At 41.5% G+C, this 23,927-nt stretch overlaps 2 protein-coding genes and 1 long non-coding RNA gene across 9 annotated transcripts in view; 2 read left to right on the top strand and 1 right to left on the bottom strand.

The window, feature by feature from the left end:
- ARSK (arylsulfatase family member K) overlaps nt 1-3,139 on the top strand; it is a 53,968-nt gene extending 50,829 nt beyond the window's left edge. For 3 of the 4 annotated variants that reach the window (XM_081498765.1, XM_081498763.1, XM_081498767.1), the window contains one exon: nt 1,471-3,139. In XM_081498765.1, the coding sequence (XP_081354891.1) occupies nt 1,471-1,760 (290 nt within the window). In that variant the 3' untranslated portion in view covers nt 1,761-3,139. Of the gene's footprint in view, nt 1-125; nt 191-1,470 lie in introns of those variants that run through there. The other variant, XM_081498764.1, reaches the window with a different exon arrangement.
- LOC145509610 (uncharacterized) overlaps nt 1-23,927 on the bottom strand; it is a 54,861-nt gene that overhangs the window by 12,084 nt on the left and 18,850 nt on the right. For 3 of the 4 annotated variants that reach the window (XR_014056233.1, XR_014056236.1, XR_014056234.1), the window contains exons 4-5: nt 19,386-19,492; nt 1,665-1,756 (exon numbers count right to left, since the gene is read on the bottom strand). This is a non-coding gene — a long non-coding RNA (uncharacterized LOC145509610). Of the gene's footprint in view, nt 1-986; nt 1,098-1,664; nt 1,757-19,385; nt 19,493-23,927 lie in introns of those variants that run through there. The other variant, XR_014056235.1, reaches the window with a different exon arrangement.
- Nucleotides 16,666-18,599, top strand: GPR150 (G protein-coupled receptor 150). Its single transcript, XM_081498768.1, has one exon. It carries the CDS (start codon nt 16,666-16,668, stop codon nt 17,995-17,997), a length of 1,332 nt encoding a protein of 443 aa, XP_081354894.1. The 3' UTR covers nt 17,998-18,599.

The following is a 23,927-nucleotide window of genomic DNA, read 5'->3' on the forward strand; positions in this document are numbered from 1 at the left end:
CTCTTTTGGGGGATCTTCTCCACCCAGGAATTGAACCTGCATCTCCTGCATCATAAGTGGATTCTTTACCTGCTGAGTCATTGGGAAATCCCCTCCAAGATGATATTATCATCCTTATTTTATAGAGAAGACAAGGGTTTGAAGACTAGGGTTCAGATACCTATGCAAAGTCTCACAGCTAAGAAGTGGAAAAGCTTGGGATTTCAACCCAGGTCTGACTCTAAAATCCATGCTCCTTCTCCCCTACAAAAACCTGGTAGAATCACTACTCTGAATTTGTTTTCAAGCAGCAATATTAGATTTATGGTTTTACTTATTCTTTGCCACCTTTTTGCACATAAAATATGTGCTAAAGCTATTTTTAATATTCCTTTCCCCCTAAGTTTTTTTCCCAGTTATAAATGCCAAAATTATTAATTCAAAATAAGTCTTTAGAGGCTAAACTGATTGACCCCTCCTTAACTCTAAAAGGAGGAGATTCTTGGCTTCAAAAATGTACTTCCAAGTTTTCATTCTGTTGAGTAATGTGCATCTCTTGTTCATTCATTGTTTATGTTCTGCAAAAAGCAGATGTGACTATCAAAAGAATCAGTGGGGGAGCCTGCCTTTCCTGTATTCTCTAGGGTTTATTCACTGATTTCCCTTTCTCAGAGAGGTGCGATCTGAAATCACCCAGCAAAATCATGAGTGTCATCAGCAATCTTCTGGCTAATGCACTCAAATAAGCCTGTAGGGGTTTTTCCCTCACTGTGCATTCATTGTTCATTTACTGTCTTAGGCAAATTGTCATAAGAGCTTCGATTTGCTATTTTTCCAATTAGGTTGGCATTCTAGTTATATCCTTTGTCTTCCTACATTGTAGGTCAAAGGAGTGTTTATGTTATCTGAAATGTTTATCATTATTTTCTCGATAGTAGTGATTGAGAGTTTTTATTTCCTTAACTATTTGCTCAAATAGTATCACTGAATGTAATTTTCAAAAATCCAAGCACAAGATGCAAATGTATTTTAAAACAAACAAAAAATCTAGGAGTAAGGGAAGTTGCAAGAACATGACTCGGCTATATAAAGAATTCCTACAGCTGGAACATTTGGGCCTGTTGAAATGGAACAATATAAGCATTAATATATATTTTTTTGCAGTCAAAGTAAGCAAAGTATCAAAAACAGAACTGAAGCTAAGCCAGCTTACTAGTTTGACTGTTTCTGCCATCTAAGAATAGATAAGGGGGAAAATGTGATAGTAGGATAATGATAAGAAGGAAGATAATTTGGACATTCATTTAGAAAGGTGTTTAACTTTTAGTATATTAAGTTTCCATTTATACCATCTTTAAGCTTACTATACTAAGAAGAACTGAAAATAAAAATAAACTATACTGCATTATCTGTTACACAGTAATGACATTCTAAAAATGTTTTTTAAGCAGGTAACTGTTTTGACAGTTATTCAATTTTTTTTTCTTTCAGATCTTTCCTCAGATCCAGATGAATTAACAAATATTGCTGCAAAATTTCCAGAAGTTACTTCTTCTTTGGATCAGAAGCTTCGTTCCATTATAAACTACCCTAAGGTTTCTGCTTCTGTCCACCAGTACAATAAAGAGCAGTTTATCAAGTGGAAACAAAGTATAGGGCGAAACTATTCAAATGTCATAGCAAACCTTAGGTGGCATCAGGACTGGCTGAAAGAACCAAAGAAGTACGAAAATGCCATCGATCAGTGGCTAAAATCCCACTCTGATCCAAAAACAATCTGAACAAAAAAGAAAATAATGTTTTAGAGCTATATAGAAATATGTTACAAAATCATGATTCATTACGCATTTTAAATGTTAGTTTTAATAATTACTGATTTTAAATTAAAGAATGTACTCTTTTAAAATAAGATACCAATTATTATAGAATAATATATTTTCAAAATGATTACTATCAAGACCTTATTCTTACCAACTTCTAACAACTTAATGGGAGTATTAAAAGGATGGAAACAAATACTAGAACATAAAATAGTGTTCCTCTGAATATTATGGAATATAGAATATTTTAACAATTACTAAAATTATTACTTATGAACCATAAAATAGTTATTTTTGAGTATCTGATGGAGTCTGATGAGTTATTTTGAATGTATTTGATGGGAGAATTTGGAGTATTTTATGGGACACACAGACCAGGGATATGGCTGATTTTATTTATTTTTTTTAAATAGGCAAAATATATGCACAAGGTATAAATTTCAAAAAGGTACTAAAGGGTTAACAATGAGTGTGACATCTCCTTTCTTTTCCAATCCCTCAACCATCCAGTTCCCCTTTTTGGAGACAACTACTGTAACCACCTTCCTATGTATCCTTTGAGAGACAGCACTCCCCCACCCCCAACAAATGGTAGCATACCATGCAAAATGTTCCACAGCTTGCTCTCTTTTTCTCCACTTTAACAAAGACACCTAGAAGTGAAATTGCTGGGGCAAGACTACATCTAGCAAAATTACTCTAGACACTACGATATTAACCCTAAAAAAGTTATACCAATTTATACTCTCACTAGAAACATGTATCCTCACATTTATTGCCAATTGGGCAGATATAAAATATCTTGTTATTTTCCTTATTATGTGTAAGGTAGATCATATTTTCATATATTTAATAGCCACTGGAATTTTCTTTACCATGACCTTTTCTATTTCAGTACTTTACCTATTTCTGTTGGTTATTTGTCTTTGTTATTACAGGCATACTTTAGATATTAGCTCTCTGTCTGTTAGAGAAGCTGCAAATATTTTTTTCCTTTTCACAATTTGTATTTTGACTAGTGCCCTAGTGTTTGTTGACATGTAGAAATTGGTATTTTCATGCAGTCTGATTTATGAATCTTTGCTTTTGTGGCTTTGGGATTTTGTGTCATATTTAGAACGGCTTTTCCTACCTATCTTCATTTAGAGTTTTATTTTTCACTCTTAGATTTTTAACCCATGGGAATGTATTACATATTAGAGATCTAACTTCAGCTTGTTTTTTTTTAAGATGGCCACCCAATTGACCTCTTATTGACAAAAGTAATATTTATTCCATCGGTTAGAAAATGCCACTTTGCTATATAACAACTTTTATTGAATAAATGATCTTTTCCTCTATTGATCTGAAATGACATTTTTATTATACACAAGTCACACTGACATTTGGGTCCTTTCAAAACATTTCTTACTTTGCAGTGGACCATTCTATTTTGTTTATAAATGTGGTAGGCAATATCTGGTAGAACTGTTTCCCGTGAATCAGTTTTCTTTTTCAGAATTGTTCGGCTATTCTTGCTTATTTATTTTTCTCATATAAATCTAGGATCAACCTGTCTAGTTCCAAAAATGAAAAATCTTGGTACTCTTTTTATGATATCATATTAAGTAGCCTAATTTAGGGAGAACTGAATTTTTTATGATATTCAGTTATTCTAAAGAATATAGTATACTTTCCCCTTTAAGAGTTCTTTATATCACTCAATAGTATTCTAAGTTTTCTTCATACAAATCAGTTTCTTCATAGACATTTTTAGAAAGTAGGGACCTTTAAAAAATGCCACCTAGGCCTCATCCCTGTGCTTCCAAGGTGGCGCGAGTGGTAAAGAACCTGCCTGCCAATGCAGGAGACATAAGAGACATGGGTTCAATCCCTGGGTCGGGAAGTTCCCCTGGAGAAAGTCGTGGCTACCCACCCCAGTATTCTTGCATGGAGAATCCCATGGACAGAGGAACTTAGTGGGCTACAGTCCATGGGGCCGCAAAGAGTCAGACATGACTGAAGCGGCTTGGCTCAGACCCCATCCCGCAGCAGTGGGATTAGAATTCCAGGGATGGCACCTGCGCAGTTTTGTTCTTGCTACTGTTTTGTTTGTTAAGCCCCCCAGCAGATGATCCTAATGTGTAGCCAGAGCTGACTTTATTCCTAGCTATTTTATCATTTGATGGTATTTTATTATCTGTGCTATTTTAAATAGATGCTTCTTCCATTGTATCTTCTAACCAGTTATTTATATATGCAAACTCTATGTCTATATATTTACTTTATGCCAATAATACAATATGTTTTTGTACCAGTAGTTTTCCAGTTGGTATCTTATATTCTTCAGGTAAAAAGTCTATCTGCAAATAACAATTTTACCTAATTTCCTTTTTTTTTAACCTAACTTCCCTTTTCAAACTGTCTTCGAAGTTTTCTTCATGAGGCAGTTCATCTCCTTTGTTTATTGTTCTTCAGTGAATTTGTATGAGCTTATATTTGCATTTATGTATGAATTTCTCAGAAATAAATTTCACTTCAGATGTATTCTGAAGTAAAACTATTAAGAGAAAGATTTCAGTACTAGATACTGAGGTTAAAATTAAAATATACAAATCTACCTCCTATCTCCTAACTGAACCTAAGGGATATAAAAATATCTAATGTGTCGTATATATGTTATTATAGGGAAAAATAAAGCAATAATAATAGAAATGTGATTCTAAAAACATGGGCATATAAAGATAAATATAATCCACCTCATTCTATTCAAACCCTTTAAGATGCATTCATTGTTAGAATTTACCAAGCATCTACAATGTTTTAATCATATTCAACATAGCTTCTCTGATGGCTCAGTTGGTAAAGAATCCACTTTCAATGCAAGAAACTGCCTGCAATATAGGAGACCCAGGTTCGATCCCTGGTTTGGGAAGATGCCCAGAGAAGAAAATGGCAATCCACTCCAATACTCTTGCCTGGGAAATCCCATGGACAGAGGAATCTGATGGACTACAAGGGGTCACAAGGCTGAGACACAACTTAGCGACTAAACCACCACCACCAACATAGGATCATAATTAGGTAAAATTGTGTTTTAGGACTATATCTAATCCAAAATGGTATCTTAACAACCAAGAAAGCAAAAAAAAGGAAGAAAAACTTGCAAAACCAAGACAAATCATCTAATGCCAGAGTCTAAGAGGACCTGACACTAATTAATAGCTGGATTGAGGACAATCTTTGGGCTTCATCTTTTACTGCTACCATGCTCTTCCAGTCCACCATAATCTGTTGTCTGGAATTTTGCTATAGGCTCCTAGGAGATCTCCCTTAGTCTGCCCTTGGCTTTCCTCAAGTCTCTTCTCAACATAGCAGTCAGAGTGATTCTGTTAAGATAGAGCAGATCACATTGATGGATACTCAAACCTTCCGCTGGTTTCTCACTTTACTCTGTAAAAGCCTGTTGACTGAAAAAAAAAAAAAGCACAACCTAGAAGCTGAGAATTATATTTTATTGGCAGACTTGCTGAGGACCTAAGCCAAGCAAGCAGCCTCTCAGATAGCTCTGAAGGAGAGACTGCTCCAAAGAGGTAAGGGAAGAGCCAGGTTATATAGGAATTTTTGCAACAAAAAAGCAGGCAGTAGGAACATCAAAAGATTACTGTTAATTAGAGAAAAACAGACATTTCAAGTTAATAAATTTAGCACTTTTCTATGTACTGTTGTTGTTGTTCAGTTGCTCAGTTGCGTCCAACTCTGCAACCCCATCAACTGCAGCACACCAGGCTCCCCTGTCTGTTACCATCTCCCAGAGTTTGCTCAAACTCATGTCCATTGAATTGGTGATGCCATCCAACCATCTCATCCTCTGTTGTCCCCTTCTCCTCCTGCCCTCAGTCTTTCCCAGCATCAGGGTCTTCTAAAGAGTCAGTTCTTCGCATCAGGTGGCCAAAGTATTGGAGTTTCAGCTTCAACATCAGTCCTTCCAATGAATATTCAGGACTGATTTCCTTTATTATGGACTGGTTTGATCTCCTTGCAGTCCAAGGGACTCTCAAGAGTCTTCTCCAACACCACAGTTCAAAAGCATCACTTCTTTGGCGCTCAGCCTTCTTTATGGTCCAACTCTCACATCCATACACAACTACTGGAAAAACCATAGTTTTGACTATATGGACCTTTGTTGGCAAAGTGATGTCTCTGCTTTTTAATATGCTATCTAGGTTTGTCATAGCTTTTCTTCCAAGGAGCAAGCATCTTTTAATTTCATGGCTGTAGTCACCATCCTCAATGATTTTGGAGCCCAAGAAAATAAAGTCTGTCACTGTTTCTCGTTTTTCCTCATCCATTTGCCTTGAAGTGATGGGACCGGATACCATGATCTTCATTTTTTGAATGTTGGGTTTTAAACCAGCTTTTTCACTCTCCTCTTCCACTTTCATCAAGAGGCTCTTTAGTTGCTCTTCGTTTTCTGCCATTAGAGTGGTATCATCTGCATATCTGAGGTTATTGATATTTCTCCTGGCAATCTTGATTCCAGCTTGTGTGTCATCCAGCCCAGCATTTCGCATGATGTGCTCCTCATACAAGTTAAATAAGCCGAGTGACTATATACAGCCTTGATGTACTTCTTTCCCAATTTTGAACCAGTCTGTTGTTCCAAGTCCGATTCTAACCATTGCTTCTTGACCTGCATACAGGTTTCTCGGGAGGCAGCTCAGGTGGCCTATGTATTGGGAGATGCAAGAATCTGGGCTTAATGAAATCATTTCTTTGATACGTACTTGAACTATCTAGGGCCTGTATCCTATTTTTCTAGGTCCTGAATACCTTCAGGGTACTCAGGAAGTGGGGGCAGCTGCGGTGGCTGATGGCTTGATGGTCATAACATCCTCTGTTTATTGATATGGCAGGTGACATTCTCGGTCACAAGCCCAAGTCATTACAGTGGCCTACAGGGCCCTAAGTGATCTGACCTGCCCCTCTCCTCCCTCACTCCAATTCATTCACTCTGCTCCAGCCACACTGGCCTCCCTGTCCTTTTCCAGGCATGTCAGACAAGCATGAACTCAAGACCTTTGTGCCTGTCAACTCTTTTGGCCTAGAATGCGACTCTTCTCTCACCTTTCAAAATGGCTCACTTTGTTATCTCCTTCAAGTCATTGCTAAAATGTTAACCTCATCACAAGGGCTTACCTGCTTTATTGTTCTGCACATAAATCATTCCTCTCCAGCTTAGTGTACGTTTTATAGACCTAATTTGTTGATACTGTCTCCCATCCCTCCTACCCCACTAGAATGGAGGCTCTGTACAGGAATGGCCTTTGGTCCTTTTTTGTTTCCTAAAGTACCCCAAGGACCTTACACATAGTAGAAGCTCAGCAAATATCTGTTCAATTAATATGCTAGGAATTTGAGTTTTTCAGATATTACATTGTATTAGAAAACCAACCCATTTGTCCATGATGGGGCAAGGGGTGAAAAGGAGTTGCCTGCTCAATAAAGCTGAGCCTTCTAGAAAGAGTAAATTCTAGCAAAAGCCTGCATAGGAGAATTTGACAAAGGAACTCTATCCCTCGTTTTTCCTTTTTCTATGAAAAAGGCCGGATACTAAGTATTTTACACTTAGTGAGCCATATGGTCTCTTTCACAACTGCTCAGTCCTGCCGTAGCAGCATGAAAGCAGACAATACGTGAACAGATGAGCCTGGCAACGTTCCAGTGAAGCCTTGTTTACAAAAACACAGGATCTGACCTGTGGGCCACAGATTGCTAACTTCTAGTCTCGAACAAAGGTTCACAGCTTGCTGCAATTTGGAATCACCGGAGGATGTTAAAAACTATTAATGCCTGGCTCCTACCCCTAAATGCTGAGATTTTTTAAAGCTCCCTAGGTGATCCTAATGTGCAGCAAAATGCAAGAACCATGGTCTGGAACCTTGTTATACGAACTATAGTCTTGGACCAGAAGCATCCACATCAACTGGGGGAGCCTTATATGTTTTTATTTCTCTTTGTAAAAAGGAAAAAAAAAAGTAGATCTGTATTCTTTCTACTGTTTGTGGTTTTCCATTTCATAAAACCCAAGGGATCCTACTAAAAACTATTATAATTGATGAGATTTGTTAGATAGCTGAGATGAGATTTGTTAAATAAATACAAAAATCAATACCTATCTGTAAGGATGTTAATTATCTGTAAGAACAATCACCAGATAAAAATGGAAATTAGGAAAAATATTCCACTCACAATATGACATTCTATAAAACAGTTTAAAGTTTAACAGGAGGCACGAACCTAGATGAAAAAAATTATATTAAGTTTACAAACAAGATATGGACATGGAATGACAGTATGTTCTGGGATAGTAGGATCTAATACAAAAATGCTCTTTTCCAGAATTAATGCATACATTTCACAAAATACAGCTTTTAATCCCAATAAGGTTTTTCTTTCATTGGACTAACTGACCTTAAGGTTTTCAAGGAACATTGAATGTCTGAAGTATCTAATAAATTATGGAGAGAGAATATTGAGATCGGACAATCCTTACTGGCTATTAAAGCATATTGTAAATCACTGAATCAAACTAGAATTTGGTGATGAAGGGCCATGAGCAAATAAGAGAGATAATTACAAAGTAGGTGAAAGAAGCTCAGTGTGGAAAACAGATTGATCCCTTCTACGCTGGTTAGATATTCTGGGTTTGTGTGTGTGATGCTTACAATTATATACATTAAACTCTCAGTAAAGATTTTTGGCCCTCTTTCTTCTCTTAATTTTAAAGTTAAAAAACAGAATCTTAAATTCCTGGGTCAAAAAAATCAAAGTTATAGGCTACTTTTTACATAATGAAAATGAGACAATTTAGAAGAATATGACATAACCAAAGCTGTACTCAGCCTTAAACTTTTTATTATTAAGAGGAAATAAAAATAAATATTCAAGACATTAGAAAACAAAACAATCATAAATGTTGTAACACTTATGGTAAAAGATTGGTATCCTTAAATAATGTCTGCTTCCACATAGGATGGGGAATATTGCTCCCACAGTAACAGAAATCAAAGAGAAAAGAAAAAAGCTAGATAATCTGCAAAATTAAAACCCCTTTGAGCCTCTCATAGGACATGGGAACTGAACTGGAAAGGGAAGCAAGCCCTTCTTAGGAGAGATGAGACACCCAAACTGTCCTACATTTTGCAGGAGACAGGACGAAAAACCACCAGCAGAAAGAACAGGTAAGAAAGCAAACTATTTTGACAAACTCATCAGAGCCAAATACATGTGAAAATAACAGCAAAAACTAAGAGCTGCACATACAAGGGAGACCCCCCCAGTAATGATATTTATTTTCACAGACCTCCACCAGCACTCACGAGAAAGACGGGGAGCAGGGCAGGGGACTAGACGGAGCCTCTTCAGCAGGACAGACATACAGATGGGGAGGGGCTGCCTCTAGAGGAGAAGCATAAAACCCAGAACCTTCTCTCATACAAAGCAGAATTCATCTGCCACTGGGGGAGTAGAGGAAACACTCTCAGCCCCAGTCCTCTGCAAAAGGTCAGCTATCACCGGGAAGGGACAGACTGTAGCAAAAGGTCTCTGCCGCTGAGGAGAGGCAGAGCCCCAGTCATGCCCAGGATCCTGGACTGAGAGAAATCCAAGATCCCTCCCAACAGGGGTATGGACAAGAAACTGGCTCTTTTGCATGTTATAAGACAAAGTTCAGCTGCCACAGGGGAAAGTGACAGAAATGTGGATAAGCCCCACTCTTGAGGCTCAGGCCCCCAGGGCCTACATAGACTGAAGCTAGAATAAAGGAATTTCTTTAAAAAGTCAGCCTTCCCCCACAATGAACAACAGCACACTACTTCAGTTCAGTTCAGTTCAGTCGCTCAGTCGTGTACGATTCTTTGCAACCTCATGGACTGCAGCACGTCAGGCCTCCCTGTCCATCACCAACTCCTGGAGTTTACTCAAACCCATATCCATTGAGTCGATGATGCCATCCAACCATCTCATCCTCTGTCGTCCCCTTCTCCTCCAGCCTTCAATCTTTCCCAGCATCAGGGTCTTTTCCAATGAGTCAGTTCTTCGCATGAGGTGGCCAAAGTATTGGAGTTTCAGCTTCAACATCAGTCCTTGCAATGAATATTCAGGACTGATTTCCTTTAGGATGGACTGGTTGGATCTCCTTGCAGTCCAAGAGACTCTCAAGAGTCTTCAACACCACAGTTTCAAAGCATCAGTTCTTCGGCACTCAGCTTTATGTTCCAACTCTCACATACATACACGTCTACTGGAAAAAACCACAGCTTTGACTAGATGGACCTCTGTTGGCAAAGTAATGTCCCTGCTTTTTACTGTGCTGTCTAGGTGTCACTGCTTCTGAGAGAAGGGTAAGAAGCATTGAGAGAGAAACCTCCCATCCCACCGCCCATGACCATGATGTGTGGAAAGGTAGGGGTGAAGCAGGAACACTGAGAAAAACCTTCCAGCGTTCCAGACCTCTCACTAAAGCAGAACAGCAGCAGGATGGAGGGGACTGGAGTCTGTAGTAGAATAATGATAACTTCAGCAACATCAAAACTCAAACTTAGCTCAGCTACTGCCTACATTTAGTCAATCCCACCCTAAGCCTGACGGCTAAAGAGGCATGCCCGTTCTCAGGAGTAAATACTATTTACATCAGTCACTTGTGTCTGGCATATGGTCAAACTGACATGGCAAAGAAACAACACAAGACTCATCTTGAAGAAATAAGTCAGAACCAGACTGAGGGATGGCCCAGAAATTGGATCTATGAGAAAAATGACTTGAAAATACTATGATTAATCTATTGAAGGATCTGGGGAGAAATGTAGGTAACATGCATAAACAGATAGGGAATTTCAGCAGAAAAGTGGAAACTATTTTTTTTTTTTTAAAAAAAGGAATAAAATTGATTTACCAGGAATGAAAAACATGCTATCATGGATGAAGAAGTCCTTCAAACAACTTAGCAACCACCTAAACACAAAACAAAAAGTTAGTAAACTTGAAAAAAAGAATTGGTAAACTTAAATACAGGCCAAAAGAAATTTTTCAGAATAAATTTCTGAATTTCATAGGGTAACAAACTCCTCTGAGGAGACATGGGATAGGAAAAAAAAGAAAGAAAAAATGAGGAAAAATAGAGCAGAGCATCAAAGAACTGCGGGACAATATGAAAAGATATGTGTGCACTTGAAGTAACAGAAGGTGAATAGAGGGAAAATGTCACAAGAAATAGAAAAGATAATTTCTGAGAATTTTCTGAAATTAATGAAAGATAACAAGTCAACCTAAATGTTTACCGAAGCCCAAAAAGAATATAGACAAAAATACACACAAGCACATCCTACTCAAACTGCTGAAAAACAGACAAGGAGAAAAATCTTGGAGGCAACCAGAGGGGGGAAAAAAACATTCCATATGAGAGAACAAAGATAAGAATTAAAGCAGATTTCTCATCAAAAACGGTAAACTAGTAGACAATGGTGCAGCTTCTTCAAAGACAAACTGTCATCCTAGAATTCTGTATACCTAGTAAAAATTTTTCAAAAATGAAGAAGAAGCTGAGAGAATTTGTTGCCAGCAGATCTGAACTATTTAGAAATATTAAAGGACCTTGTCTAAGCAGAAGGAAAATTGCGTCATATGGGAATCTGTATCTACACAAAGCAAGAAATAGAAACACTTATATATGACTAGTGGGAATGTTAAGTGGTATACTCTGGAAAACAGTTTGGAAGTTCCTCAAGAACTTAAACATAGAATTACCATATTACCCAGCAATTCCACCCCTAGGTGTATATCCTGGAAAACAGAAGCAAGAGGTTCACAGAAAAACCTGTATACAAATGTTCACACTAGCAGTGTGCACAATATTCAACAAGTGGAAACAATCCAACAGTTGCTCAAAGATAAGTGGTTTTGTGTAACTCAAAATGTATCATCTGTACAATGGGATAGTATTTAGCCATAAAGAGGAATGAAGTACTGTTACATGCTACAATATGGATGAACCTTAAAAACATGTTGATAAGCGAAAAAAGCCAGACAGAAAGAACACATACTATTATTACTGCATTTATATGAGATGTCCAGAATAGACAACTCCATAGAGACAGAAAGTAGACTGGTGATTGCCAGGAGATCTGGGATGAAGGCAATGTGTGAAGGGTTTCTTTTGGGAGTGGTGAAAATGTTCTAGAATTAGATAGTACCACAGTTGCACAAACTTCTGAGTATGTAATACTAAAAAGCACCAAACTACACTTTTAAAAGCTGAATTTTAGAGTTTGTGAATTGTATCTGAAGTTTAAAATGATGAACTAACTGTGAAACATTATTTTTTCATCCAAGAGCATGACAAAAATTTAAAACAATAATTAGGCTCATTATTGCAAAGAATATGGGGAAGAAGTCTTAGGCATTAAAAGACTATCCATTGCTTGTGCCCTCTGTCAAGGGCATTTCAGCACCATGTATTAAAATGCTTCAAAAATGCATGTGCTTTACCTTAGCAATTCCAATCCTAGGATTTTACCTTAAGGGTAATTGAATATGTGTGTAAGGATGTATGTGAAGAGATGTTCTTCACAGAATTATTTATAAAGTGAAAATTGGAAAGCCTTTGTCCCCAAATAAGGGGTTATTTAAATAAGTGTAATTCACTTCATGTTAAACAGATAGTTATATATCACACTTTTTACTGACTGCCATGGAAAACTGTCCAAATACAATGTTAACTGGAAAAAGAAGCATGATATAAAATACTGTATATAGTATGACATATTTCTGTAAATAAACAGACCTGGTCTCTATAGCCTGAAGGATATATATCTAAGTATTATATGTAGGTGATGTTTAGTGATTGTTATTGTCTAATTTTTATGCAATATGTGCTATTTATATAATAAAAATATTTTATTTTAAAAAGATTATGTCAAGTTTAACATCACCAATATTAAGACAAACTAACACCGCGTGCCCAAAAATAATGCACTGATAACACATGTAGTATTTCACCCCCAAAAGTCTAATCAAAATTTAATATTATGGAAACAAATACAACTTTACAGACATTCTGCAAAACATGTGTCATGGGCCCTTCAGACCCCTGTGTGTCATAAAAGGAAAAAGAAAGTCTGGGAAACTGTTCTGGATAAACAACCACTAGAGCAATATTACAATCAAATATAATTCATGAATTTTGGCTGTGTCAAGCACAAAGAATGAAAATAAACTCACTGCAAACCACATCTTTGTGAAATCCATCAGTGACAAAGAGAAGAATCAAGAAGCTTCTAGAATGGAAAAAGCAATCACATCCAAACCAAGACTCAGAATAACTTTAGGCTTTTATACACAAACACTTAGAAGACAGAAGGCAATTGAGAAATGCCATCAAGATTTAGAAGGAAAATATTTCCAGTATAAAATTGCAAACACACCCAAGTCATCAGCGAAGCATGAAGGTTAAAGACAGAAATTTTCAGACATGCAAGGTCCCAAAAAGTTACCCTTTTTCAGGAAGCCACTGAGGGATGCTTTCTGCCCAAGCAAAGAAATAAACCAAGAAAGAAGAAAACACATGAAATTGGAAAGCAGGAGAACTAACCAAAGCTAAGTGAAAGGAGTCTCTAGGGTGATGGTGAAGGAGGTGCCCAGATGCATCTGGGCCAGAAGGCAACCTGTCCAGGTTGAATCCACGTGACTGTACCAGTAACAGGTACATTGAGGGCTCTCTCTGCTCTCTCCTCAGCCTCTGTCCAGACTTTTCACTTTATGACACACTGGATGCTATGTTCTACCAAAGGGGAAGAAATCAAGAAAAAAGAAAAGAGATCCAAGAAACAGGAACTCCAGCTGAAGAGAAAGGCAGAGAGTTTCTGTGATGACAACAAAGGGACATTTCTGGGATTGATCGTTAGGCAGCAGGCCTAGAGAGAAACCAGCCCACGCTGGGAGGAAATGGAGGTCTTTGGTAAGAAGGTTTCCAAGAAAAAACAGGAAAGTGCTATATCATGTTATGAAACCCACGTTGTGAAAATTATACACAAGGGACTAGCTTGTGAGGGAATCCTTAAGGTACAGGAAGAACTACCTATTGTAATAAAGAAATTTAAGAAAAAGTAATTATTAATGTAAAGGAAAAATGATGATACTCATAGTACATTACTATGGGGCTTCCCTGGTGGCTCAGATGGTAAAGCATCTGCCTGGAAGGTGGGAGACCCAGGTTTGATCCCTACATCGGGAAGATCCCTTGGAGAAGGAAATGGCAACCCACTCCAGTATTCTTGCCTGGAAAATCCCATGGATGGAGGAGCCTGGTGGGCTACAGTCCATGGGGTTGCAAGGAGTCGGACACGACTGAGCGACTTCACTTTTTATAGTACACTACAACATTCAGCTGTGAATATTTTCATTTCAAAATAATGTGAACACTGAATATAGATCTAACCCAAAATTATAATATTCATGTATTAACAGTATGGGAAAAGAGAAACCATGGGGACAGGGTGTGAGAGCTAAATCTGTGTCCTTTCTAATGAGAAACAGATAATATCTAAAATCAATGAAGCAGTAAGTAGTATTACACATTTACTATTTCGAATTATGAAGTTAGGTAAATGCCAGAGCAGAAATAGAACTAAATTGGCTCCTCTCTAGAAGAGGGGAGGGAGACATGAGGATGTGTGGATGGGAAACTTCACATTGTTACCAGACATCTAGTTCTAGCTCATTTTCCAACTATGTGCAGGTATTACTTTGAGAAGAATCTATGTTTTTAATTTTTCTTTAAAAGCTTTTGCCCATGCCACATCGCTTGCAGGATCTTAGTTCCCTGACCCGGGATCGAACCCAGGCCCTCGGCAGTGAAAGCACAAAATCCTAACCACTGGACCACCAGGGAATTGCCTGGAGAATCCCTGAAGCATTCCCTGAAGAATTGGGGTTTTTTTATATCAATGTTTTACCAGGTCTTAGCAAAGTTCTGTAAAATGTAATTTTGCTGGTAGTCTTGTTTTGCTGTATGAAAGCATTTCAACAAATTTGAGACGAACTATAGAATTATCTTGAGAAATATTACGGTGATATTGGCTAGAAGAATCACTGAGTTATGAGTATTGCTCAGAGACAGCTCCCTGGAAGCAGTGGCTCATAAGCCAAAATGACGCCTGTGATACAGAGAAAGGCCGTGGGCACAGCCCTCTGAGGGGAGAACGTGAAAATTAAACCAGGAGTTTCATTTCCCAAGGCTGTCACCCTACCTCTTAAATGTTCCAACAATAATGGCCATTCCTGTACCTCCCCGGAGCTTCCCTGAGCTCTTCTGGGTCATACCGGCATAGGTATAACAGGCATTTTTTCCCCTTAGGTTGATGGATTTATAATCAAGGTAGACACATTGCTCAAAATTTTCTGAAATGCATCACATATCCATTAATTCATCAACTCAAAAAAAAAAATTTACTGATACCTACCATGTGTCAGGTCCAGTGATAGGCACTAGGGGTATAACAAAAATGGCAGAGTTCTCTGGTCAAAGGACAACGGCTTGGGAAATGAGATTCCCACTGCAGCTGGCAGAGACATCCTCTGCGCCCACCAAACCCACCTATCCCGCACATCTCAGCCTGGGAACGTGAACACCAACAGACACCCAGACCAGGAAGCACAGGAAGTCTACTTTCACCATAATTAATATAAAAGACAAATTGATGCTTCCAACAGGAAAACTAAAATTTGTGAGGAGGTAGGGCTGAAATAAAAAGAGATAGCATTTAATCTAAACCATTTCCTGTGACTTGGATGTTTTTTTAAAAAATTGGCCGCCTTATCATTTTCTTAGTCACCTTTTCTCTAGGCTTATTGGAGGCGTAGTCACTCCTAGCAACCTCCCATCTGCTGAAAAACAGAATCAAGAGAATGAAGAGCCATGATGATACACCCAGCACTGAGTGAAAATATTAGGAGAAAAGCAATAAATGTACTACCCCATTTGCATAAAACCTATTAATGCCCTCTTCAGACTAATGACATGCATTTTACATCAAGGAAAACAGCTGTAATCTGCCGTTTCTAGTAATGGGGAGTATTTGAAACAATCTGCAAACGACTGCTACTCCTAATTGCCAGCCAATACCCTTGACTTGAGCTCTCTCCAAATCAAACACTCTGGTTGTTGGCCAGAGGAAGATCTATCTGTTGGGCTCCTCGGCTCAAAACGCCGTTTGGTTTCTTGTGTTCCTGTTTTTCCCACGCTAGTGCAGATACATTGCGTTTCAAATCTTTCTCTTTTTAATCAAAACCAGTGCCTTTTCTATTTTTCTCCTGCTGCCAATCTGATACCATTTTGAGGGGTATAGCCTCAATCAGGACCTTAGGACCTTCCTCCCCAGTGTGCTGGTCCGGGTTAGCGATGGCCGGGCAAAGCGACCTTCTGTCTGACTGTTCGTTGTTTGGTCGCTAAGTCGTGTCTGGCTGAGTTCTATGTAAACAGCCAACCGGAGAGGTTCCTAGAGCCCAGGGGTTTGCGACTCCCGCGAGGGCAGCGCGGAGCTGCGGTAGAGATTGGAAGGAGATCTACCCGGATTGGGAGGGGAGACGCGCAGAGGAAGGTGGAGAAGAGGGATCATGTGTGTGCCTCCAGTGTACAACCCCCATTTGAGTGACAAATGACGAGGACAACCTATAAAAACAACTAAGCGCAAAGCTATCCGCATCCATCTCCCTCTTCGCGCGTGTGCGTTTTCAACTAACTTTGGGAACTCCGCGCAGCCTCGCCGCCACCTCGGTTTCCCGCGCCCTGCCTGCCCTTTTCCGTACCTCCTCTTCCTCCAGGCTAAAGATGGAGAATCCCTTCAGCCCCTCAACTCCGTCGCCGGCGCCCAACCTCTCCGTACCCATCTCGCTGGGCTGGGGTCTCAACCTGACTTCCGGACAGGGAGCCCCTGTCCCCGGACCCCCGCCGCCTCCCCCGCCGCCGCCCCTGCCGCCGCCCGGGCTGCCCAGCCGCCGCGTCCGCCTGGTCTGCCTGGGGGTCATCCTGGTGGTGACGGTGGCCGGTAACGCCACGGTGCTGTGTCGCCTGTGCGGCGGCGGCGGCGGCAGGCCCTGGGCGGGTCCCAAGCGTCGCAAGATGGACTTCCTGCTGGTGCAGCTGGCCCTGGCCGACCTGTACGCGGGCGGGGGCACCGCACTGTCGCAGCTGGCTTGGGAACTGCTGGGCGAGCCGCGCCGGGCCGCGGGCGACCTGGCGTGCCGCTGCGTCCACCTCCTGCGGGCGTCTGGCCGCGGCGCCTCGGCCCACCTCGTGGCGCTCATCGCCCTCGAGCGCCAGCGCGCCGTGCGCCGTCCGCAAGGCCCGCCGCTGCCCGCGCGCGCCCTCGCCGCCCTGGGCTGGCTGCTGGCGCTGCTGCTGGCGCTGCCCGCCGCCTTCGTGGTGCGCGGGGGCGCCCCCTTGCCGCCGCCGCCCGCCGCGCCCCCAACCGCCCGCGCCTGGCTCGGAGAGCGCCGCTGCCACGACATCTTCGCGCCGCTGCCGCGCTGGCACCTGATGTTCTACGCGCTCTACGAGGCCTTGGCGGGCTTCGCGGCGCCGGCCGCGGTCATGAGCGTCGCGGGCGGCCGCCTGCTCCGCGCCTGGCGGCCGTGCCCGCCTCGAGCCCCATCGGCGGCGGCGGCGGCACCTAGGTCGACCAGTCCGGGTCGGGCCCCTGAGCCCAACGTGCTGCCCCGCGCCAAAGTGCAGAGCCTCAAGATGAGCCTGGTGCTGGCGCTGCTGTTCGTGGGGTGCGAGCTGCCCTACTTCGCGGCCCGGCTTGCGGCCACGTGGTCGTCTGGACCGGTGGGGGACTGGGAGACCGACGACCTGGCGGTGGCGCTGCGCCTCGTCGGGGTGGCCAACAGCGCCCTCGATCCCTTCGTCTACTTGTTCTTCCAGGCGGGCGGCTGTCGGCTCCGGCGGCGCCTGCGGAGGCGCCTGGGCGTGCTGTGCTGCCCGCCGCAGGGGGTCGCGGAGGACGAGGAGGGGGCCCGGGGCCATCAGGCGCTCCACCGCCACCGCTGGCCCCACCCGCATTATCACCACGCCCGGCGGGAGCAGCCCAAGCTGGGTTACCTGCGCCCACCGCCGCCGCGCCCCCGGCCGCCGCCCTGCTCCTGCGAAAGCGTCTTCTAGGCTGTTCGATGGCCGAGGACGGGTCATCTGTCGCTGCGGCGCCGCCTCTGCGCAACACGAGGCCGGCCAGGGTCTTTCTAGCTCACAGCCAGCAGGAGGGTCTCTGAGAGCCTCACCCTGAAACTGCCCCTGCCCTCCACCCCCCTATTGTAATTTCTTTATACTGTTTACATTTTACACTCTTCCAGGTTTTCTCCTTTCCTTGTCACATGTCCCCCATTTGGAGACGAGAGAGTGACCCTTTGGGAATTTGAAAAATTGAAGGTAGAGTTATTTTTGCAGTTCTTTTTTGCTCCCTTAGTCTTCTGCCTAAGATCATTGGTTTTAGCTAAAGTGCCAAGCTTTCATTCTTTTATGTGCCACCCCCTGTTCTCATTTATTTGGGATAGTGTTTAACTTACCTTCGGGACCAGAGAAGGCGCCTCTGGTTCCGGGAGGAATAGCCTCACATTGTTCTCCCTGGGGAGCCTGGAAACTGTACGGGTGATTCTATCAGAAATGTAATCTTACTGTCACTTCAGAGCCACAGAGTATTTGTGAAATAAAAACATTTCCCACAGAGCAATTAGGACTTAAAAAAAAAAACAAAAACAAAAACAAAACATGGTACTGTGTTTTCTCAGAAAAAAAAAAAAAATCAGTGTGGTCTTTATTTTTAGTCTAGCTTCCACTTCAGGAGAAGCTGGGATTGTAGGAGGGAGACATAAAAGCTTCCCTTGGAACCTTTTAAAGACGCCCAGTTTCTGTAGGAAATGGTTCCTGTGTCCAGACCAGCCTCTACAGCTGCGATGCTGTGAACAGGTGGAGCCTCTCAGCACAAAAACCCCAGCAGACTAGAGAAGGGAAGTACCTGGATGCTGCATAGGGGAGAGGCTCAGTCCCAAGTGGATCTTTAGGGAGATTAGCAGCTAGGAAGAAATCTGCAACCTCCCAACGCTGCACGGATATATAAAACTCTTTTTTTTATAAAGGCAGTGTCTACTAACGTGGACTGCTGAGAACAAAGTCAAGGAGCAGATTTAGTCCGTGACCTCCTCCTCCTGTCCTTGGTTCTAGAGAGAAGCAGCAGCGCTGATGAACAAATATCCATGTGTTTACCAGTGTCTTTCATCTGAGAAACTGCAAGCTCTCCATTACAGTGTTTTGGGTTCATGCACAAATGCAGGACTAAGATTCAGAAATAGGAAATGACTGGTAAAGTTCACGGGCGGAGCTAATGCTCTTTGAGGTCCTTCTTTGTTTTGATCACTGATGAATCTCACGATCTTAGACAATGTTTGATACATAGTAGGCACCCAAAACACATTTGTTGATTAATCATCATATGAGTCAGGCATAGACTGGAATAAAAGATTTACAAAAAGATACCTTCATTAAACTTGGCTTACCTCCCTCCAAAATCTTGTCCAAAAATGTTATAGAGTTACAGATTTTCCTTCTTCTCTTTAATCCTTCTTATCCTGCTGAGGCATGCAATATACCAAGAATAAGACACCTAAAGAGAAAAGGACACAATTGTCTTCATGAACCTAAATCTGGGTTATAGCATTACTTTTATTCATTAATAAACACTTACTACTTGCTTATTTTGTGCCAAGCAACCTGCTAGGCATTGGAGATGCTAAGGTGAATAAGACACATCTTTCCCTCAAAGACTTTGTAATCATACGTAGGAGACAATCTGACAAGTACAGCACAAATATAGTCAGGTGGGATTTAACAGGGGTTCCAGGCAGGGTGTCAGGGCACTGAAGAACATCTGACAACTTTGAGAGCCTGGGGGTAGGGGGCTGGCCCATCAGATGTGCATGCTAAGTTGCTTCAGTCCTGTCTGACTTTTTGTGACCCTATGGACTGCAGCCCACCAGGATCCTCTGAACATGGGATTCTCCAGGCCAGAATACTGGAGTGGGTCGCCATGCCCTCCTCCAGGGGATCTGCTCAACCCAGGGATCATTTCCTGCGGCCCTTGCATTGCAGGGAGATTCTGGATCACTGAGCCACTGGGGAATAGACAAAGGTATCCTATGCAGTTAAAAAGAGCCAGCCACACAGTTCTTGCCTGGAGAATCCCAGGGATGGCGGAGCCTGGTGGGCTGCCGTCTATGGGGTCGCACAGAGTCGGACACGACTGAAGCGACTTAGCAGCAGCAGCAGCAGCAGCAGCAGCAGCAGCAGCCACACAGGAACATACAGCTAAAATGAGTAAACAAGACCTATTACATAATTTGAAGCAGAGAGTATGTAGCAAACGGCCAGGAGTATAACTAAAACCACAACTGGCTATAAATTATTTACTAAAAATACAACAGTCTAGCTCATTTGTGAAAGAGAAGATAGATTTAAAACATGTTTTTGTCTAAGCCACTTCCTAGGAAACACTAAAGGAAGTAGAAAATTTGAGGAGTTTCTCTTTCATTCCTAAAATGTTCTGACTCAATCAAAGGGAAGATATTAATAAAATACTCATACACATGAATAGTTTAATTAAGTGAAACATGTTTTGCAAAGTTGAGAAGCAATGTAACATAATGAAAAGAGCAGTCTTTGGAGCCTAAAGATTTGGACTTGTTTCATCTCTACAACATAGTAGCTTGTGACTTTAGTCTGTTTGCTGAATCTTTTTGAGTCTTAGTTTTCTCATCAATACGATGATATTTACATTACCTTACTTCTTAGGACTCATGTATGTAAAATAGTTGATTGGTGGGTAGGGGGATTGTCCTGTCAGCTTGTCTCTTTAGATTCACCCTAGTATTCAATATACCATAGCTATTGTTATCCTCCAATTCTGGGCTGTGAGGAATAAAAGCCAGTTGAGTAATATTACCTGAAAGGAAGCAAGAGATCTTGGAGAATCTATGTAAGGTGAATGCACTCAATGGTGCTACACGGTAACAGAGAAATCAGGCCTTTCAGCAGGTAGTATGCTCACAGTAATTGTCAGTTGCCTTCCTTGAATCCAATTTTTCTTTTCTAGCAGTTCTCACGTTCTTATTATCTATGCCTCTTATGAACAGTCATGTTTTGAGGGAAGCTGATTCCTCCCCCACTCCAAGACTGGGCCTTAATGACTCTAAGCACATCAAAATAAGTCCACACCCGCTTACCACCATGTCCTGCCCAGAAATGGTTATGTGGTCCAGTTAAGATCAACGAGACTTGGGGGATGGGTTGTTGAGGGGCATCTAGGAAGGGGGTCCTTAACTCTTCTGAGAGAGCCATGGGAGCCAGCAAGCTCTCTCCATCTCTTTCCCACTGACATTAAATGAGGGAACATGTTGTGTGGCTGGTGGCTGGCAGTCCACCTCTCACCACAAGGGGCACCAGCCGTAAGATGAAGCCAATACTGGATACAACAAGATGATGAGATGAAAAGAACTTAAGATTCGTAATGACACTTCACTGAGTTGTCATGTTAAACACCACGGAGGCACACCTACTGGAGGTCCTGTTAAGTAAACCTACACATTTTCTTACTGCTCAAGGCAGTTAAACTAAATTTTCTGTTATTTGTAGCAGCAGGCAGCCTCTAAGTGAAGAAGTCTGGCAAGAAAAAGTATCTCATTTGATTCTCTTACTGCGTGTTTTTTATCAAAGAAATAGGAACATTTCAAGTGTAATTTTATTTAGTTCATTAGCCAGTAGGTATTGAGGGACTCATATTGGGCATAGTGGGACAGATGGAAGAAAATCAAAGATGTAACTCTTGTATTTTAAAAATTTATATTCTATGAAGAACTATAATTTTTATGTTAAGAACTTTATTGAGACATCTCAACCTGTAACTATTAATGTTATAGAAAATTTGCAAATTCTTGCCATTGGTAATTTTACTGATTTATTTGTTCATTCATTCTTTTTGGTATTTACTAATTAAAGATCTATCTTGTGCAAGATATTGTATCACTTATCATAGACATATATGTCATTTAAAGTTTAGGTTTTGGGTGGAACTTAGGCCAACTATTACTATATTTTCTTTGACCAGATCTGGAAGTGACAACCCTAAATGTGTTGTGGTAGGGCTTCCCAGGTGACTCAAGTGGTAAAGAACCCACCTGCCAATGCAGGAGATATGAGTTTGATTCCTGGGTCCAGAAGATCCCCTGGAGTAAGAACTCGCTCCAGTATTCTTGCCTGAAAAATTGCATGGACAGAGGAGCCTGGAGGGCTACAGTCCATGGGGTCTCAAAGAGTCAGACACGACTGAGTGACTGAGCGTGCACACATATACACACACACACACACATTAGTGCACATTGGTCCCTTGAGAGTCCCTCTTTTTGATATCCAGCCCTTGTGTAATCTTTTCCCACAGAGTCTGGGTTTGGCCATGTGTTCTGCTTTGGCAATGGACATCAGCAGATGTTTCGCAGACAAGCTCTTGATAAGCATTTATGCATAGGGCTTGCCTTCTCAGAAAAGCTGCTTTGAGACAACCGTGCCATGAAACAGCCAAGAATGAAATATCATAGGGAGAGTAGAAGCCAGCTAGTCAGCCATTCTAATGGGGCTCAGTTCCAGCTAATTGCACTCACATTAGTAAGCCCAGGGGAGAGCAAAGGGAGAGCTGCCGCGCTAACCCACAGACTTGTGAGAAATAACAAATCATAGTGTTAGAGTGGTGCTTCGCAGCAATTGATAACTAAAACCTGGGTGGAATAGTAAAGTGGTGTTGAACGCATTAAAAATGAAAGTCAAAAGACCCAGATATCGTTAAGACCTGGGTTGTAGTCTCCTACCACGTGTCAAATTGGGATATTTAACTGCTTACCATACAATCTGATGAGGCCTCACACAAGCTTGAAGTGAGAGAAGCCCAAGCTCAGGGAACAGAATTAGAGCCCCAGCTCTAATCTCTTTTCCAAAAGGTAAAATCTTCTATGGCCAAACCCTGGCAGTTCTGGGTATAGTTTTACTAAGGAAAGGACTATTTGTCTGCCTTCAAAATGCTCACAGATAAATAATGGAGACTGCAACAATAATAACAGCTAAAATTTATTAAATAATTTCCATGAAGCTTGGCACTTTACAAGCATCAATTCATTTAAACCTCATAACAGCTAAAAGGAAAGTATCATAACCACCTTCAATTTATAGATAAGGAAATCGGGGCTAAAGAGGATAACTTGCCCAGGATCAAAGAGCTAGTCAGTGGTAGAGCTGTGAGGGTTTGTTTGTTTGTTTGGGGTTTCTTTTTGTTTTTCTTCTCATCATCTCAACAGATAATAGCCAAGAAGTTTATCTCAGCCTCAAACACAGGTCTTGCTTTACAGACTTACGTGTCTGTTAGAGACACAGCCTAGACATTTACAAGTTGGGGACAGGGGAGAGGGATGTCAGATTTTTCAGGTTTATCCATTTGGATGAGGACAACATCCTAGAGATTCCTTCAGGATCTTGTGGGGCACAGACAACTTAAACTGGCCAAGGAATTAATGTGATAGAACTACATTTCGGTCTTCTTTAAGCCACTGAACTGTTTATTACAGCAACTAATATTTTGAGCTTGTACTAAATTAGATAGCAAACAATATTTTGAGCTTGTATTAAATGAGACTAGGAGATGGTTTTGCTCGTCAGTTTTCTGTTCCCCAGGTCCTGTGTTTCCAGGGGAGTTTGGTGTGAATTTAGGTGGAGCCAAGCCTAGAATGTGAAATCCGCAGAGATCCAAGACGTCTGAGTCAAATCATGCCTGTGGGATACATCTTATATTTTCCCCAAAAGAAGTCCTTAACCTCAGGAAATGCTTCTTTTTTTCTAATCTAAAAGCTGAAAGTGTTAGAGAAACCTCTTGCTCTGGACATGAGTCCAGAAGCAGGGATCCACAATGTAGCAGGACTTCTGGTTGCCCATGTTAACATTTCTTATTCTCTTTCCTTGCTAGAAGAATCTTGACTGTGTTCACAGGGCTGGAAATCATCTGG

This window comes from Giraffa tippelskirchi, chromosome 6, assembly GCF_054371585.1.
Source record: "Giraffa tippelskirchi isolate mGirTip1 chromosome 6, T2T-mGirTip1v1.2.pri, whole genome shotgun sequence".
NCBI classification, from domain to species: Eukaryota; Metazoa; Chordata; class Mammalia; order Artiodactyla; family Giraffidae; genus Giraffa; species Giraffa tippelskirchi.

Coding starts and splice junctions, on each gene's coding strand:
- GPR150 (XM_081498768.1), top strand. CDS start 16,666: ATGGAGAATCCCTTCAGCCCCTCAACTCCGTCGCCGGCGCCCAACCTC.